The sequence below is a fragment of the Oryzias melastigma genome, linkage group LG14, assembly GCF_002922805.2.
Source record: "Oryzias melastigma strain HK-1 linkage group LG14, ASM292280v2, whole genome shotgun sequence".
Lineage (NCBI taxonomy): Eukaryota > Metazoa > Chordata > Actinopteri > Beloniformes > Adrianichthyidae > Oryzias > Oryzias melastigma.
This window is the reverse complement of record NC_050525.1, coordinates 12,499,367-12,517,656: the sequence shown is the minus strand read 5'-3', so window position 1 is coordinate 12,517,656 and position 18,290 is coordinate 12,499,367. Positions and strand designations below refer to the sequence as shown.

The 18,290-nt window shown below is 36.2% G+C and overlaps 3 protein-coding genes across 3 annotated transcripts; 2 read left to right on the top strand and 1 right to left on the bottom strand.

Annotated features, from left to right (window-relative positions):
* The first annotated feature begins 1,867 nt into the window (after positions 1 to 1,867).
* On the top strand, positions 1,868 to 7,749 carry slc25a35 (solute carrier family 25 member 35). Its single transcript, XM_024266385.2, has 5 exons — positions 1,868 to 2,395; positions 2,467 to 2,532; positions 2,601 to 2,753; positions 3,431 to 3,565; positions 4,724 to 7,749. Exons 1-5 carry the CDS (start codon positions 2,024 to 2,026, stop codon positions 4,892 to 4,894), a joined length of 897 nt encoding a protein of 298 aa, XP_024122153.1. The 5' UTR covers positions 1,868 to 2,023; the 3' UTR covers positions 4,895 to 7,749.
* A 2,630-nt stretch (positions 7,750 to 10,379) lies between these two features.
* On the bottom strand, positions 10,380 to 15,064 carry LOC112142477 (mannose-P-dolichol utilization defect 1 protein). The gene is made up of 7 exons (XM_024265899.2): positions 13,897 to 15,064; positions 13,750 to 13,815; positions 13,265 to 13,397; positions 12,685 to 12,770; positions 11,337 to 11,452; positions 11,140 to 11,250; positions 10,380 to 11,057 (listed from the first exon to the last, which is right to left on the bottom strand). Exons 1-7 carry the CDS (start codon positions 14,048 to 14,050, stop codon positions 10,950 to 10,952), a joined length of 774 nt encoding a protein of 257 aa, XP_024121667.1. The 5' UTR covers positions 14,051 to 15,064; the 3' UTR covers positions 10,380 to 10,949.
* A 584-nt stretch (positions 15,065 to 15,648) lies between these two features.
* Positions 15,649 to 17,595, top strand: LOC112142509 (transmembrane 4 L6 family member 4). Its single transcript, XM_024265944.2, has 4 exons — positions 15,649 to 15,938; positions 16,112 to 16,177; positions 16,717 to 16,853; positions 16,932 to 17,595. Exons 1-4 carry the CDS (start codon positions 15,762 to 15,764, stop codon positions 17,125 to 17,127), a joined length of 576 nt encoding a protein of 191 aa, XP_024121712.1. The 5' UTR covers positions 15,649 to 15,761; the 3' UTR covers positions 17,128 to 17,595.
* Positions 17,596 to 18,290: the final 695 nt, after the last annotated feature.

Sequence of the window (18,290 nt, the reverse complement as noted above, 5' to 3'; positions counted from 1 at the left end):
ATTTTTTTTTTTAATGTTTTTAATGTGGTTCTGATTTCCTTCATTATTAGGAACTTTATTGCTTTCTTTGAAAGTTGCTATGAGAAGGCATTTTATTTATCTGCGTGTAACTTCCTAAATAGATTCAAGGAAGTGATTTATTTATTAAAATAAAAGATAATGTTATAATGCATTATTCTTCAAGCTGGAACGCTGGTCTAAATATGTTTCACCTCAGTGTCTAACCCAAGAAAAGAGTGAGATTTTTGTTTAGTAATTTCCACCAACCCATGTGACCATACAGGCTCAACTGAGTCCAAAAGACATATAAATTATACAATCTCAATCAATGATGGAAATTTTGGCTATATATAACCATATTTTTTAAAGTCTTCAAGATAAATCTCTAGTTCATAAAGGTTTTATTTTTTCTTTTATGGGTTCAACTGGATCAGAGCATGTTGAACATTTGTGTTGCAGTTCATTAACCTGCATTTCATTCAGGTTTTAGAATCAGTAGCTTCCTCAATCACTTTAAGACCTATGCTCAAATGTCTTGGGCTGGCAAAACTTTAACCTGGAAGTCAGTTATAAGTTACAGTATAATCAGCATTAAAAAAGCAGAACTGTTATTACCAGGACAGATGGAGATAAGCATTGTAATATGCTGCACTCTGCTGTTCAAAAGTAAAAATGACTGGGGTCAAGATATTTTCACTCCTACAATCCTATTTGTTGCTTTTTTTTTAATTTTGGAGATAATAAGTAATTAGATCCTAAAACCTTGTAAGAGCCTACTTTTCCCACGAGATTTCCTCAAATGGCCAACTTTTACTAAAATCCTAACTTTTAAACTTAAGTGATATTTTTTAATTTGAAAAAAAAAAAAAAACAAGCAATAAAAAAAGAAAGAAAGACAAAGGAGTTATTAACCTTCAGAATAAAAGTATGTTGGTATCATTAGTTATGGCTCATTGAGTGAAACAAGCTGTACCAAAACAGAATCACACGGGTCGTAACATTTACAAGGTATGAAGAAGACTAGCCATTCAAATAAGGTGAAAACATATTTTTAGTAAATAGTATAATTTATTTTACTACCTATTTTTCGTAGCAGCTGCAATAAATATATGTATTGCATTTTGGACTTAAAATGTAATACATATGTGATTTGGTAATATAATTTCTAGATTTTGTCTTTAGAAAATAGGTTTCAGATATTATTATCGTGAGGAACAGTATCATCCGACCGCATCAATTTACTATAATACTAGTAAACAGTTATATGTCAAGTTATATATCAATTGCACTCAGAAAAAGCACACAGAGGGCAAACAGTTCACAATTATAAAGTTGATTTTATTGAACCAATAAAACAAACAAAACAAATACAATATTTTAAATCAGTATACTTTTATCTCATGATTTATTTAATATAAAAAAAATCAAAAGATTTTGACATTTGTTTCATAAAGAGCTTAGTCGTTCTATTGGCTGCAAGAACGCGCATCAGGCTGACGTCAGAGCGCACGCCCTGATTCCATTCTGATAGATGATGTGTTTGAAGACAAACGGAAATTTCGCTTCAAACAAAAAGATTTGGAAACTTCACATATCTATCGGCCACTAGTGTAAAGTTTCTTCGTTATTTTTAGTACATTTTTAACACAAATTTTATGTATCATTTCGTGTTGCGTTTACTTGGTTGTAAAATCAAAGAACACAAGCACCATATTTGAAATATATTCATGTGGTTGTTAATTTAAACTATTTTCAAAGAAAATGTGAAGTAATACGTGGAAAATGGTTTTGACTAAGCTATTTGTGACCATGTCGAGAGTTTTAGACAGATAAACGTCACCTATAATTGTCATCAATGAGAATTACGACAGTCTGAGGCGGCCCTGAAGTGGCCATGATGTCCCAGTGTGGCCGTGAACACTATGTGCCGTGATCGCGGCAGCAGAAACTCTGCCGAAGTGACGATGGCCGGCCCGGCTTGTCTGTCAGCTTAGACCCGCCGAACCGGAGCGGAGGGGCCGCGATGGATTTCGTTCTGAGCGGGGTGGCGGCGTGCGGAGCCTGCCTGTTCACCAACCCGCTGGAGGTCGTCAAAACTCGGATGCAACTGCAGGGAGAGCTGAAGAGCCGGGGCTCCTACAGCGTGCACTACCGCAACGTGTTCCACGCCTTCTACACTATCGGCAAAGTGGACGGGCTGCTCGGCCTGCAGAAGGGACTCGTCCCCGCGCTTTATTATCAGTTTTTTATGAATGGAGTCCGGCTCGGCTCCTACGCCATCATCGAGTCATCGGGTTACATCCACACCAACGGCAGGGTGAGCGGGTTGAAGACCACGCTGGCCGGGGCCGTGGCTGGAGTGGTGGGGGCGGTCATGGGCAGCCCCATATACTTGGTTAGTCGGTTTGATCAATACTTTGTCAAGTTGTGACGTCAGTCAGGTGAACAAACTTCCTCCAATCACAGGTGAAGACTCATCTCCAGAGTCAGTCCACCTCCTCCATCGCCGTTGGTCATCAGTATCAGCACCAGGTGACTTTCCCTTCAGTGCGGGTGGGAGGCGTCAGCTGATCCTCACTCATCCTTGGCCTTCTTTGCAGGGGATGATGCACGCTCTGAGCGTCATCTACAGGCAGCATGGCATTGTGGGATTGTGGAGGGGCTCCAGTGCTGCTGTGCCCAGAGTCAGTGTGGGCTCAGCGGCTCAGCTCTCCACCTTCTCCTCCTCCAAGGAGCTGGTCACGGATCTACAGGTTTGTCTCAACAGAAAACTTCATGGCTCACTTGTGTTCTGCACTGATTTTGAATAAACATGACTGTGCAGACAAGCTGTTTATATTAGAGGAGTTTTTAAGTCGTCATCATCCAGAGAGGCGCACAGAGTATGTGGACAGATTTAGAAAGCAGTCCTTGTGAGCCTGACAAAGGCTTCTGTATTCCCATACTGGAACAGTAATTCTACACCTTTCACTGGCCCCCCTGCCTGAAAATATGCAGCTTACACAACCAGCACCTCACTGGATTCAGCTACATTTGGTTCTGGAACAAACCTCACCAAACAAGTGTTTACCTTCCTACAAAAATGTGAACTTTAAATTGAGCACAGGAAAGTTTGTCAAATGTTTTGTCCTCAGATTGCCCAAAAGAGATCTTATTACAACTCTAAAACACATTTAAGACCTTCCAAGAGATTAAAGTTTTTTTTTGTATTGGACATATCTGTGCAGGATCACATGGAAATTAGGTTACCTCTCTCCGCAGGTACTAAAAATAGAAGTAATCCTCTGTTTCACTGTACATGATGATGCAGTTAAAATTAGAACCATGTGCACAGATGGTGGTCCCTGAATGATGATGTCACATCTGTCACATGTCCCCCCACTGATGAGACTGGAGTCAAGCATAAGGGTTCCTTTCTGTCTCCGGTCAGGTGTTTCCTGAAGATAGCTGGATGGTGGCCCTGAGCGCCGGCATGATCAGCAGTGTGGTGGTGGTCCTGGCTATGACTCCTTTTGATGTGGTTAGCACGCGGCTCTACAACCAGCCTGTAGACCACCTGGGCAAGGTAAGAGAGTAACTTTGCTCTGCTTCTTCTGAATTTCAGGACCCGGTTCAGAAATGAAAACATGCAAAAACATCTAGTTGATGATTTAAAACGAGAAACTTCTCTGCTTTGAGGTGACAGCTGGCACCTCCCCACCCTGAGGCAGTTGTGCTCATGAATGCAATGAGGTGAAATAGGCCTGTAGAGGAATTCATCTCTGCAAAAATTCTTTCACATGGAAACTTTGGCATCTTGCAGTAAGAAGTGAACGCATAGTGAATGATAATAGCATACTAATAAAGTTATTAAAGACCCACTCCCATCATTTTTTATCTATTTTAAAGATGTTCAGAGTGGTCTTTTAACTAAGATTATGCTGTTTTTAGCCAAAAAAGGTCAGTTTATTGGACATAGTTTCTGCAGAGTGGGAGTAGTTCATTAGAATTTCAAGTGGTACTATTGGCATGGAGCAACCCCGCACCCTTTACCCTTACCATTGCTGATGGAGCTTGTATTTTCTACAAAAATAAGCTCTTTTTTCAACTGATTTTTTTCATCTGCTTCTGATTTACTACGATTTGAATACAGAAATACTCAGAAATACCATTTTGAGCTTAATTTTGTTTATTTATGTCTTCAATCATCATGAAAATATCACAAGAACATGTTAAAAACACTTAATCTAACTATTTTTTTTTTATACCAACAATAAGTTTTACCTTGGATCAATGGGATTGGTTATCTTAAAATAACAACAAAAAACATCTTAATTAAAAAACATGAAATAAATATATCTTATGGTTAAATTCCTAAAAAAACACAAAAAACGTTCTTTTTTTTAGCTTGGAATAATTCAGAAAAGCACACACCCATTCATACAAATTGCAGTCAATGAAAAAATAAATATTTTCCTTATCATAACAACATTTAACTCATGACCTTACTAATATTTTTCTTTGGTTTTCATTTCATTTATTCTGCATCTGTAAAATTACCTTCATGAGGCCCAATGAGGCAAATTTTCTTTGTGATTTTAGGGATATATTAATAAAATTGAATTGAATTAGTGGCAGATTAATCATATCTTCAAAGGTGATATCTGTGCTATTATTGGTCATTTTTGACAATATTTAAAAAATAAAAATATGTCGTCTGTTTTGTTTTTCTTGTTTGTTGTAGGGGCAGCTCTATAAAGGATTCACTGACTGCTTTTCCAAGACTCTGAAGAAGGAGGGCCTGGCAGGACTTTACAAAGGCCTGGGAGCCTCCTATTTCCGGCTGGGTCCACACACTATTCTGTCTTTGTTCTTCTGGGATGAGCTGCGCAAATTATATCGGAAGGTCAGATAACATCAGGGATGAAAATTCAGGAAAGCTCATTAAGTTCTGAGGTTAAACGAGTCCTTTAAAAAGAAAAGAAAAATCAAAAAAAGAAAGAAGAACCAAGAGAAGAGGTGTAAAAGGAACAAAGATAACACTCCATTGAGAAAAATTGAAAAGAAAAAATGGAAGATTGAAGGTCATACCTGCATTCAAGTGAATCCTTCTGTGGATTTCAGGGCTTTTGTTTATCATTGTTAATGTGTGGTGCAGTTGTGACATTACATCAACCGTCGCACCTTTTTATGATACTTAGCTCTTTAATTATGCCATTCCGAAAGATTTAAAAAACCTGCACTTTGTACCTCCCGAAGAATTTATTGTTTGCACCAGCTTGCAAAAAACAAAATTATTTGCAGATGCTTTACCTCAGCAGTTTGTTGACCGGAAACACAGCAACTGCAGTTATTCAAGAAGGGACTTTATAGAACTATTTTCAATTATATCATTACGTTAAAAAGGGTAAAAAAATGTAACTGTTACAAAAAAATATATTTTGTAGAAAGACAATAAATCTTTAGGGAGATGTTTAGTTTTTGCTTAATGCAGTGAATGGAGATAATCCAGTTACTCTGTCAAACACCAAATTAAATGTTTTAGCTTATTCTCTCATTTTCCACTAACAAAGATATTAAAATTAAAGTCTATTACACATGTATTAAATTATATATTTGAAAGCCCTTTTTATAGCCAAAACATTGCTTTATTTAGATATCTAATAACATTTTTTAAAGTAAAAATGCCATGTTTTTTTATTTTGGAGGTGTGGGTGTACGTAAATTTGTGTTTCAGGCTTTCCTCTTCAAATTTTCACGAATCTTTACTCACCTTTTTTAAGTCTATGTTTTGGCTCTACGTACAAAACGCACATCCATTGAATGCGTGTTAAAAGTTAAACCAGGTCAAACTTTGACTAATCAGGGACTCCCATTTGGTAGTGATGTATAGATGGCTTCCCTTTTAATTCATGGAAGAGCCAACCGTTTGAAAATTGATCATGAAGACGACATTAATACTTGCGGTTGGTGCCCGGCCGGAAAATATCAGAATTAAGCTGTGAATGAAAAAAGCCTGGAGCAAGATTTAAGCCTGTTAGGTGGCAGACATGTGCTAGTATCGGGTAGCGACGGTCCAGTGTGAACACCATTTTTGCGCATTCTTGAACGCGCGTCACATGACAAATGTGAATGTAACATTAACGCTGCTTTGAGCGTCTGTGGCTGTAGATTAAAGACAGAAGAGCCTGGAGTTTAAAGTAACTAATGTGAAAACGAGATTTAGTACTATTTGAAAAGGCCATATTTGAAGACTTATTAATTCAAATTGTCTATATTTTTGCACTGGTTCACAGAGATTAAACTACATAATGTGAATCAATATTTTTCCCTCAGTTTAGTGACATTTTGAGGAGATTTTTCTTCTAATCAAAAGCACTTGTTACATGAATTATTCTTCTTTGTCTAAAGGGAATGTAGAACAGTGTTAAGACAAAATCTCTAAACCACACTTTTATTAAAAGTACAAACTATGCACACAATGTTACAAACATAAACCTGACATTAGTTTTTTAGGAGATTTTTGGCCAAATAAGTTAAGAAAATTAGTAATAGGTCAATAATAAAAAAAAAAAAACTTTGTTTAAAAAAAATAAGAGTTCACTTTATTTAGTCACAAATAAATAAAAAATCCCAGCAATATTTCTCTTTAAATCAGTCCAGCAGGCGCACCTAGGAATTTCACCATGAAGTACAGACATGACCAAACCTGCTATAGGCTGTTTGACTTAGACATGTCATGATGTTCCAACCTCAGGGGTTTAAATGGTCCTTTAGAATAAACCTGCTAAATTTGAAAGTAGTCATTCTACTTTTCATTATAAATAAACACTCCAAAGATGTGAAAATCATGCTTTGTCTCATATTAGCACATTTGCGCACTCATAGCGAAAATGAGTAGTGGTATAAAGGAGGTTGAATCTGAGTGCTTGGAGTGGGTTCATGTTATGCTTAGTGCCAAATATCCCCTTAAGTATTGACATAATAAGCACATTTGCCTGCAGCACAGCAGTTGATATACTCCCTTTAGTTTCATATTGCTTTCACTCTGATTTTCAGCATTGACTTATAAGAATGTTCTGCCTGAAACTCCACACTTTAATATTTAATACAATGGTGAGTTTTTAATTCATGCCTTAATAAACCATGCCAAATAAATCACAACTCACATTTAAGATTTTAATCTCTAGACAAGTCGTTCAGTTAGAAAATGATAAAATATTGTTTGTCAAACAAAAAAAGTATTTTATATAAGAAAAGTGATTTGATGATGTTTGTTGCATCACTTATTACTGATCACACACCTTATTATTTACTTTGGCGTGTTTTATTTAATGGTTGCACTATTCTTTCAAACCTTTTGATTGAATTGAAAATGTTCACACTCTTTTGGGGTTTTTGAACTTATTAAGTTACCACATAAAAGTTACTGTCGATCTGATATACTCATCATTTTGTACTGTTGGAATTTAGTTGATTTTATTTTCAAAGTTTGTTACAAAAATAAGTTCATTATTTGGGTTTAACATAATGTTCACAGCCTTTGTGCAGTTTAAAACCCAGGTGCAAAACTTAGATATTTAACTTTTTTTTTTCTGGCTGTCAAAGTTATTTTAAAAAAGAATCTTTTTATTAGGTTTTTACAATTTTTTCCCCCAGAATGTATTGTTTGCTTGATGAAGGCGTAATCTGTTATTGGATCTCAAAAACTGTATGTGCAGAGAAAGTTTTGCTTTATTTCTTGTTTGGATTAAACTTTCCAAAACTGAAGTTTTTGTCTTTGTTTTTGTAAAACTGTGATCCTTTGTCACTTTCCCTCTTTACTGTTGATCTGTTTCTATACCTAGTGTGCCCAAACTGCAATACTGTTAAAGTTGTAGCAGTATTTTATGACACCATAACACAGTGTGTGACATACTGAAACACCTGGAAGAAACATAAGTGTTGATTTTAGACGCCCTTTTTGAAGCAAAAAAAAATATATTTTTTTATTAAATTTTTTTCTCTGCCTTTTAGAATTGGTTAATATAGTTTTAACAAATGCTTGTTGATTTGATATATTAAACTTTCTCTGCTAAAAGTGCCTCAAAAATCAGAAAAGTTACTGTATGCACATCAGACTTGACCTCAGAAAAGTTTAAACGCAAGCAGAACGTGTGAAAGGAAGCTGGACAAACGTCTTACCAGGTAATCATTACAGAGGTAGACTCTCAGGTACTGTTAAAACTGAACTTTGGTTGAAGAATTGTGAGTTTATTTGAATTCTGTTCCTTGTAAAATAAGAATGTCTGAGAAACTAAACTGAATGTTGCTTTAAATTGAGAGCAAATAAAATCAACATTAAACCAAGTGAGTGTTTCTGTTGCTTTGGTTTTCCCATCGTGGCTGTAATTTTTATTGACATTTTTAGTTATGTGTTAATTAATATGTAGCTGGTTGTGGATCCACTTCCTCAGATTTACAAGAACTGGGAAAATCTCACACGGATGTTTGTCAATTGATGAAATTCCGCAGTAGCTGATGGAGAACAGAAAGTACTGATTCACTTCTCAGAGCTGCACCATCATTGGCTGAAACGCTGGTGTGACTCTCAGAGCCTCGACAGTTCTTATGTCTTCTGCATGTCTTTCTGTTTTTGATCTGGACAGGATGTGGATTCTCTTTGCACGTGATTCTAAATCACATGTAAAGTGTTTTGAAAAGGTCAAACTCATGAAATAAGTAAAAAACCTTGTTTGTTTCACAGTCAGCTGATGGAAAGCTTGATTGTTTGAAGATATAATGAAAGTCAAACAACATTTCACATCAATGCTGGGCGTTCAGAGGGAAAATTCATTCCACAGATCAACAGAGTTGACCAATTCCACGTTCATTAACTGACTGCAGACGTGGGAAGTTGAACTTAAATAAATGAAGAGGTTTTACACAAAAAAACAACTTTACTACTTTAAGTCAGAATACTGGTATTGTTCTTGATTAAAACAAAACATTTAAAAATATTAATTGTAATTATAATAGCAGAATGTTTTCTTTGTTAGAAAATCTCACAACAGTCTTTTCATCTAAAATGTTTTGACGTTCTTCAATTTCAAAACAACATATTTTTTTTATGCTGCGTTTATGTAGCCATTTTAAAGTTATATTAGGGTGTGAAATTTGTTCTCTGCGTTTGACCTGGTGGGAGTGGTGAGCTGCAGACACAAGAACCATTTGGTGATTTAACCCCCAATCCAACCTCTTAATGTCAACGTGTCAAACTGGGAGGCACTGGATCCCATTTTAAAGTCTTTGGCGTGAATCAACCATGGATTTAAACTCCAATACTCTAGTCTCAGGGCGGACACTCTACCACGAGGTCACTTAGCTCTTGAGACTTGTTATAAACAAGTTTTCAAAGCATTTTTCTTTGCCAACGGAAAACCGTCTAACTAAATATTGTAAAAAAAATGTCTTTTTGTTTTACAATCTTTAGTTTCTCCTCTATTTTGGTCAATATTTTTTTCTGTTTTCATAAATAATTATTTATAACGACAGCTGCAAAAAATATAATAAAAAGGTAACTTAAAAAAATGTATGTAAACTTGACTTGTAAAAAGTCTTTAAGCCCCAAACTCTAAACAGACAAATTACCACTTCACCAAAACAACATGTAAGCTTTGTGTGTGTAAAAAAAAGAAGAAAAAAAAAGCGGGCCATACTGTAAAATGCTTTAAATCATTTTTAAAATTGAGTTTGTATTAACAGAAATGAAAGGAAATTCAAAGTGAGATGCACTAAAGATGTGAAAGAAATCATAATGCAGCATTCTGGGTAGAGATTAGACATTAGGAAAACATCATAACAATGCTATATTTACCTTAAATGTGATGTTATATATACACATTTAAATATTAAGAATAAAATATTCTAAAAGTATCAGGTGAAGTGTTTGTTTCTTTCTGCTGCTCTTCAGAATACATAACACTTAAAACTTTTCAACAGTTAACACATTAAAAAAATTTTTAAATCGTTAAAAATCGGACTTCATGAACATCAATAATGGAGTTCCACAGGGGTCCATTTTAGCTCCTATCCTTTCCACCATCTTTATTAATAACCTGAACGTTAAATCCCCTCTTTATGCAGATGATACCATCATTTATACGGTTGCTTCTTCTGTCGGTCATGCCTGAAATGAGCTTCAGGAAGCCTTTCATCAACTTGAGTAATCTCTTCCCCAGTTACAGTTAACCCTAAACGATAAAAAGACCAAATTCATGATATTTTCCACATCATATGATGCACTTAAGGCTGATATTCATACATTGGAAGGGGTGGAAATAAATACCTGGGTGCTTTTAAAAGAAATATACACGTCACTCTTGACCTGACTGTACCACTCTTGATTAATTTTTTTTTTTAATTATTGTCATCCTCTTCATTTTAATTGTATTTTACGGTAAGTGTATTTTATTTCTACTATCATTGTTTTAACTGTATTTTGTTTTCTTGAGTTGATGCCTTTCGGCCCAGGTCTCCCCTGATAAAGAAATCTATTCTCAATGGGATTTTCTGGTAAAATAAAGGTTCAATAAATGTAAAAAATAAATAAACTGAACTCTAAATAAAGTTATCCACCTGTGAGAATAAATATTTAAAAAACTGGTTTATTTCAAGACATAAAACAAAATATATCAAACCTAGCTAGGATATTTAGTCATGAATTGATTGGAAGATGTAAAAAAGTAAAAATTAAGAAACTCAAACATATATATGTATACACACATGTACAAACAAAGCAGTGACTGTCACTCACTCTTGGATTTCAAACATGAACGAGGCCGGTCTTGTCACCAGGGGGAGTCAAAGGACTTCTCTTTAATTCTAAAAAACATTTTTGCTCTGAGTTTTCACATAAATACAACTTACTTTAAAGCAGAATTGACCCATGTCACATAGAAAAAGATTGTACATGTTTTTTCTCCTGTCTGCTAATCTGTCTTCGCCTTTCTCTTGGAGCAGCAGACCTGGAGCAGCAGGACAAAGCTCAGGCATGAGGACAGTATGTGCAACAGGCTGGTAAAAGAGCCGCCCGACTCCTGCAAAAGGAAGATCTTGATAAGTAAAGAGCACCAGGAGGGATCAGGGATCATAAATACATGTTTGAGAGTAATTACACACCTGCAGAGAAACTACAATGAACCCCAGAGACCCGGTCCACGTCATAAACACAGACAGTGTGGACAGCTGGCCCGTGTGGCCATTTTGGTGGTTGGTTATTGTCTGTAAAACCTGTATACAACATAAGTCTACTATGATAAACGCTCATAATACATATAAAAATGTATTTATCACACAACAGTACATCAAGCTGTTACCTTGCTTGCATTAACAGCTGCTAAACTGGAAGCTTGCATCATCGAGACGACTGCAGTGGCCGCACATCGAGCCAGGAGGAGCATCACTCCACCAAAACCCAGGAGGAGCAACAGACCTGTAAACACAAAAAAATGGAATTATGGGAGATAGTTGTGTCATTATCAAAGAAGTTTTTATATTTGTCCTAAATTGTTTAGTTTGAAATAAAAACAAAAATGTGTGCTGCTTTATTGGATCAAAATGGGCTGAAATTAAGTGATATACAACAACCTTTTCACTCAACACTCTTTGCTCATTTGGCTAATTTAATTGATTTTATACTGTTTAATCTATTTATTTTTTGTCTGTTTTTAATTATTTGAAGTTCAAACATTTGAACATAATTCAGCTACTTTAAGACAAATAAAATGTTTAAAAAAATAGAAATTAAAACCTATAGCCTTTATTTGATTGCAAATAATACACAGGTTTTCGCTGATTTTAAAATAAATTAGTATCAGTTGTCAATGAAAATAAGATTCTGTCATTCAACTTATTTTAAGCTTCAAATATTGTTCATGCTTCACTTTAATTATAGAATCATCTGAAAGTAAAAAACTAGGCAGCAGTCAGGTTGTTTTTAATAACTTAACAGAAAGAAATAAAGGCTGGAACTACAGGAAACAGCTACCACAAACCAAACAGAGAGGATGTGACCTGTACTCATAATGCTGCTGATAATATTCATATTAAGCACACACACACACACACACAAAAACATCCCGTTATGTGCAACCTGCAGTTTCTGAATTCAGCGTCTCTTAGATTGAAACTCAGAGTTTGAATTTTTGTCATTTTTGCTGTGCAAGATGGAAACAATCTTTTTAAATGGATATAATTTTCAAATCAATGTAACTTTTATAAATACATTCTTGTAATACATTAAAAACTATATCTATTTTAAAGTGTTTAATATAGTTGAGTACTTATGTAGTATCTAAATAGTTCACTTCTATAGAACTAACAAGCCATGTGCTTTTTTTTTTTTTTTTTCTTATCAGAGCTCATTTTTATTACCTGGAGTGTCTGTTTACCTGTGCAAGACCCTTAACTAACAACCTTCTCCTGACACCAACTGGAGTGTTGGTGATGGATCACAGACTTAAGCAGCACATAAAAAACAAGCAATGGATTTGTTTACTACCGGTAAGAAAGTGCCAAGCATAAAATGCACTTTCCTGCAACAAAATATTAAATAGGAAAAACATTTTAGTAAGAATTTTTGACATTTCATATGAAAATAAAGAAACATCCATATTCAATGATGAAAAAATATATATATTTTAAGTAACTTTGGAAGTTGTTGACCTTTAAGGGTTTCGCCCCGATGGTGCATGATGAGGAAGAGGATGGCTGCTGTCTGAGACAAAGTGAAGAGCCTTTCCGCCCAAGCACTGCAGAGAAGAATGATGTTAGATTGTTCACAACCTTTAAAAGCTTTAAAAGAAGGAAAACAAAACAGGTAATCAAACAAAGAGAAATAAACTCGAATGGTGGGGGGGGGAAAAAAAAAGCAACTTGAAGCCAGACTAGCACAATGAAGGATTACAATCAATATTATAAAAGGAAAGAAATCCTTGACTTTTTTAAACACCAAATTGTAAGCCACTTTTTTTTTTTAATGATTACAGTCAAATTCTGAAGCAAATATTACTGTTTTTTGAAACTGTGAACACTGATGAGGTTTAGTAGATTTGATGGACTGAAAATGCGGTTCTGGTTTTCTGGAGAAACAGCATCACAAAAGTGTCTGCCGGGAAAAACAGGCCATTGAAGTGACATTACAAACGTTTTCTGTTTGATTATTTTCTGTACACTCATGGACTTGCATAAGAAAGAGAAAACCATAAAAGTTGAAGCTACTGATCGCTTGACTTTAATGACTTACAAAAACGGGAAGTTATTAGCCACGGCGTAAACAACAGGACATGAGATAGCATAAAGCTGCAGCAGGACGGACGCCACGCTCAGGCCTTCTGCACTTCCCCTCCACAGGATCTTCAGCAGCTGGGGAATCTGAGCTGCATCCACAGCAGGCGTGTGGGATACAAGGACAGTTAGACTCCATGCAGATTTTCATTCACCTCAACATCAGTCACACTAAATGAAGTTTTTCTGTAGCAGAACTAATCAGGCTTTAACTCTAAAGCAAACGTGACTTTGCACTCTTCTGCAGACGGGGATGTGTTCCTGCATGCAGATGACAAGCAGATGCCTCGACTGTCACAGGCCTGAGGCTGTTGGGGTTATCGGACTCTCATCTGAGCACAGACACTGCAACTCTAAATATATCATTTCTAATGAAGAGCTGAACTGTTTACAGTGAAAGTAGAGAGGGCATCAACTGTTTTTTTGGTTTTGTATTGGTCTCACCCAAAAACGTGTCCAGTATGATCCAGAATCCAGCAATTCTGTTCAGCACAAACTTCAGGCACGGAACTGCAACACATGAGAGAAAAAAACCTTCACACAGGGAGTATGCAAACATTTATCCAAACATTCCTCTGACTTCTGCCTCACCGTGCACGTTGCCTGTGAGGAAAATCTGCTCGTAGCATTTCTCTGGCATCAGGTTTCCAACAAGGAAGTTTTTGACAAGAGACGCAGCCATCTTTGCTCCACTGAATGATCCTCTGTGGAACGGGGGAGGGACCCACATGTTCTCGGGACGCATCCACAGAGGGTGGGTTTAAGTCCCTAACAGAGTCAAAGTCCACTGACTAGGTTGGATAAATCTTGATTTCTGTATATTTTCACATATAATTAATGGTTTAGATTTAAAAATATTAAACTGTGATTATATTTAAACTGCATAAGACTCCTCTAAAAAAACAAAAAAAAATATAAAAAAGGGGTCTTAAAAATTCTAAATTTATATTTTTTTAATAAGTATAAACTATTCATGTGTAACAAACCCCATGTTTGAGATCAGTTTAGGCATTTTTGTTGTGGAATGTCCAGATTTGGCAGCTTAAACCATTAGTTTTCATAACTCTATGTTTGATCCATTCCTTGTTGGTCCGATTTTGAGTTTTTGAGCAGTCAGATTTTGCATGCAGCTCAGACTAAAGGAGATTGATGTTTTGTAATCATTTGTACACAATGACAGTAATTCACTTGGCTTTTAGGAGATGTTCTTGGAGCTTGGGTCAGTAGGTCTACAGGTTTGTTTCTGACATGCTGTTGTAACCTTACAGAACCCTTGATTCAACCCTCATCATGGAGATTGTGTGACTTTCATCCATCTTACTAGTACCATCCATCTTCAGAACCCGCTGAATGCCTTTCGCGTTCATCAGATTGCTGGATCCAAATTGGCCGCTGAGGCTCTTCTCAAAACACACATTTCACCCATGACTATACCTGGCAGGAAGTCACTCACCCCATCCAGTAAAGGTTCAGGGGTCCTTTCTCAGCCTGAAATGTATAACCCTTGGACGGTTTCTTGGCCTTGATTCTTCGTGGAATTTGATTGATTGCTTCAGTAAACAACATTCTTTAAAACAGGCAGCAGCTCGTTAATCAACACCTCAAAACCAGATACCCGATGATCAAGACAGGGACACATTCTTATATTCATCTTCAAAACACTAATAAAAGTTTTTTTATTTACGTTTTTTCAATAATCTATATTTTATTAAAAGCTTCAAACTATAAAATAATTAGTTCTACAAAATTAGAAGCAGATCATGAAATGCTTTTTTGTTCAGTACATGTGCATTAATAGAGACTTGTTCATGGATCCAACAGCTGACTGCCGCTGTAGCACTAACTTTAATGTCAAATATTTTTACGTTTTCTTTGAACTTTTAAAGGAACTGTGTACATTATTTCAGTTTCTTGACAATTTTTACAGTAAAATTATGAATTTGTTGCTTTCACATCCCAGACTCTCCTTTAATTGAGTTTTAAAATCTAAAAAAAATCTCTTTTAGTGCAATAATGGGTGGTTTAAAAATGCATAACAAAGATAAAGAAAAAAAATGTAGACAGTCTCCAGATGATTTTTTATCTCAAGGTTTCAAAGGTTGTTTATGTGAAGCATTGCTGGGTGAATCCAACCTTTTATCTTCATCAAGAGGATTATTTTAGTACCGAGATAAACATTTGGATGAGCAGAGTTTGCTTATTTATCCATTTTTGGGACTAAAAGCTGCACAAAAAGGACAAACTCATATGAACAACAAACAAAACCCTATAAGTACATGTTGCAATGCATGCAAACGTTCATTAATGACGAATTATTTGGACCTCCTCTTCCTCCTGTCCTTCCTCAGTGTCAGTGAGAACACCGAGTTTCTGGCACATTATGTGATCAAATGGTTCCCTGAGCTCAGACTCACCAAAGAGGAGCTTTGACGGCAGCTGATTCTGACCTTGACACCATGTGCACCAGAAAATGCTCCCTCTTCGTTGCTGGATGTATGTACCCACTCGTGCTCCTGTCCGTCACCTGCAACATCATGCTGTTCTTTCCTGGCTGGAGTGTGCAATATGTTAAGGAAGGGCACATCACTGTGCAGGTTTACTACATGGGGGGTGTCCTCGGAGGGGGTGTACTGGTGAGTTTTTAGGCTTTATTTGCAGACTATTTTGTAATTGTACTTGTATTTAGGATGCGGGTGTTAAAGGGGAATTCTGCTTTTAGAATTGCACTTTCAGATTTCCTTTTTAAATAAAATGTTTCACTTGTTTAAAGTACCTATTCTCAATCTTGTTATGCGTTTTGACACAGGCACTAATCACGGCTCTTTACATCCACCTGACTGGAGATGGGGGCTGCTGTACAAACCGCTTAGGGGTGAGTCGTTGAACTTGGGTTTTCAATAAAAGGTACAAAATAACCAATTTTGAAATCATTTTCATCAACCTTCAAACCTTAAAAAAGGAGAAATACGATGCACTTCCTTGCTGCATCATCGTTACTCAGCATTTATGCTTTTGGCTGATAGAGGACAAAACTGCTGTTCCGCTTAAAGCATCATCACTTCTGTTATTGCAATAAGTCAAGAGTTAATATGAGATATTTTTGACTTTATATATGAGTTCATTTACAAAAAAGGACTCTTTTTTGTGTTGTAGGTTATAAAAACAGTTGGCCCAGCTAATACTACATGTACTAAACATAAACAGAGGAGATCTTATAATTATTCTGTTGAAAATTTTTCCAAACCTGCAACAGAAATAAAATTGTTGTCTGTTTTGCTTCCATTGCGGTGATGATCATAAAAATGTTTGCCTCCATAAACCGTACAGATAACACCTTGGACGGTTAAAAAGTGGGTCAGGATTTGCTGCAATAAACCTTTTTGACCTTTGGTTGTGATTTGTCCGTGGCAGATGTTCTTCTCGATTGCGTTTGCAGCGGTGGGCGCGGCTGGAGCTGTGTACAGCTTCATCGTGGCCATCCTCGGCTTGTCCAATGGCCCCCTGTGTAAAGGTGACAACGGACTCTGGGGCACCCTCTTTAAAAACAGGTAACATATTAAATTCAACTGTAAAAATGTGTTTACTTCATGAAACTCTTAGCAATTAAAATGTTTTTGGCAATTCAGCAACGCTAACTACTTGACCCAGCGGTCTAAGTGGGCTGACTGCATTGAGCCGAGGGATGTGGTGCAGTTCAACATAGGCCTCTTCATCACTTTGATCCTGGCCAGCTTCCTGCAGGCGATGCTCTGTGTCGGCCAGATCATCAACGGCCTCGTCGGCTGCATCTGCGGAACGGGCAAAGACCAAATGGTTGCATAGAACCCAGAAGGATGACCACATGACGAATGAAAAAGTTCTGGAGTATGTCTATTGTTTCCCACAGTTATTCTGCATTAAAAAGTGGTTTAAAAAAGCATCAGTTGAATTTTAATCTGATCAGTAAGAGATGGAAGGATTACCAAAGGTATCAAACTTAAAGTGCATCTGTCTTTTGTTTGAATCTGCAATCTACAATGTTTTTATGACAAAAACATGTTCTTTTTTTATTTCTACAGCTTGCACATCTTAGCTTTTATTAACAGAAAACAAGTGTCTGAAGTGTCTAAGTGTCTGTACTGAAAGCTTAGCTTCTATTTAGCCTCCAATGTTCGGACAAAGAGGTGAATGAAAGACAGAACTTTGTGTCAGAGGTACATCATTGGTAGTATTAATAGTACTGTGCTGATGCTGTCTGTCTGACTTGTTGAAATAAATTAATCAGGAAAAATGCATTTGGAACTGCAGTTTTTCTGTCAATCCAATGGATTCATCACACAATCAAGGGGAGAAAAGCGATGACTATTGACACTCTTCACAATTTGGTAAGTAAGACACAAAGCAGGACTGCAAAAGAAGTTATTCATAAATCCCTCTATCCAAACACATTTTAGCAGACATTTGTATGGAAAGTTGTAAGAGAGATGACAACAGCTATACTGCAGCTTGTAAAGAATTCAATATTAATTATGAGTTTAGTTTATAACCGCCTGTCATGGTCTATATCAAGGGTCTGCAACCTGCAGCTCTGGAGCCACATTTGGCTCTTTTAACCCTCCATTGTGACTCTTTATTTAAAATAAAATGTAACTTTAAAGGAAAAAGTAAGTAAGTGGCAAAGTTAAAAAAAAAAAGTAAATTAGCTTAAACTTCTTTCAAGGACTAAATGAATCATTCTCCAGTAACCCATTAATCTTTTGTAGTCATACTGACACATTTGGACTTAATTTTGAGCTTCATTTATCAAAGAAAAACCATTTATTGTCAGTAAGAACAACCAGAATTAAAGCTATGTTAAATTACATTCTAAAGCTGATTTTCTATTTTTTTTAAACAAATTCAAGGATTTAAAGTGAACCTCATGGTTTTAATATTTGGTAGGGGTTACTTAATAAGATCTGAATTAGTTTTTTTGTTATTAATTTGTGGCTAAAATGAACCAGAAA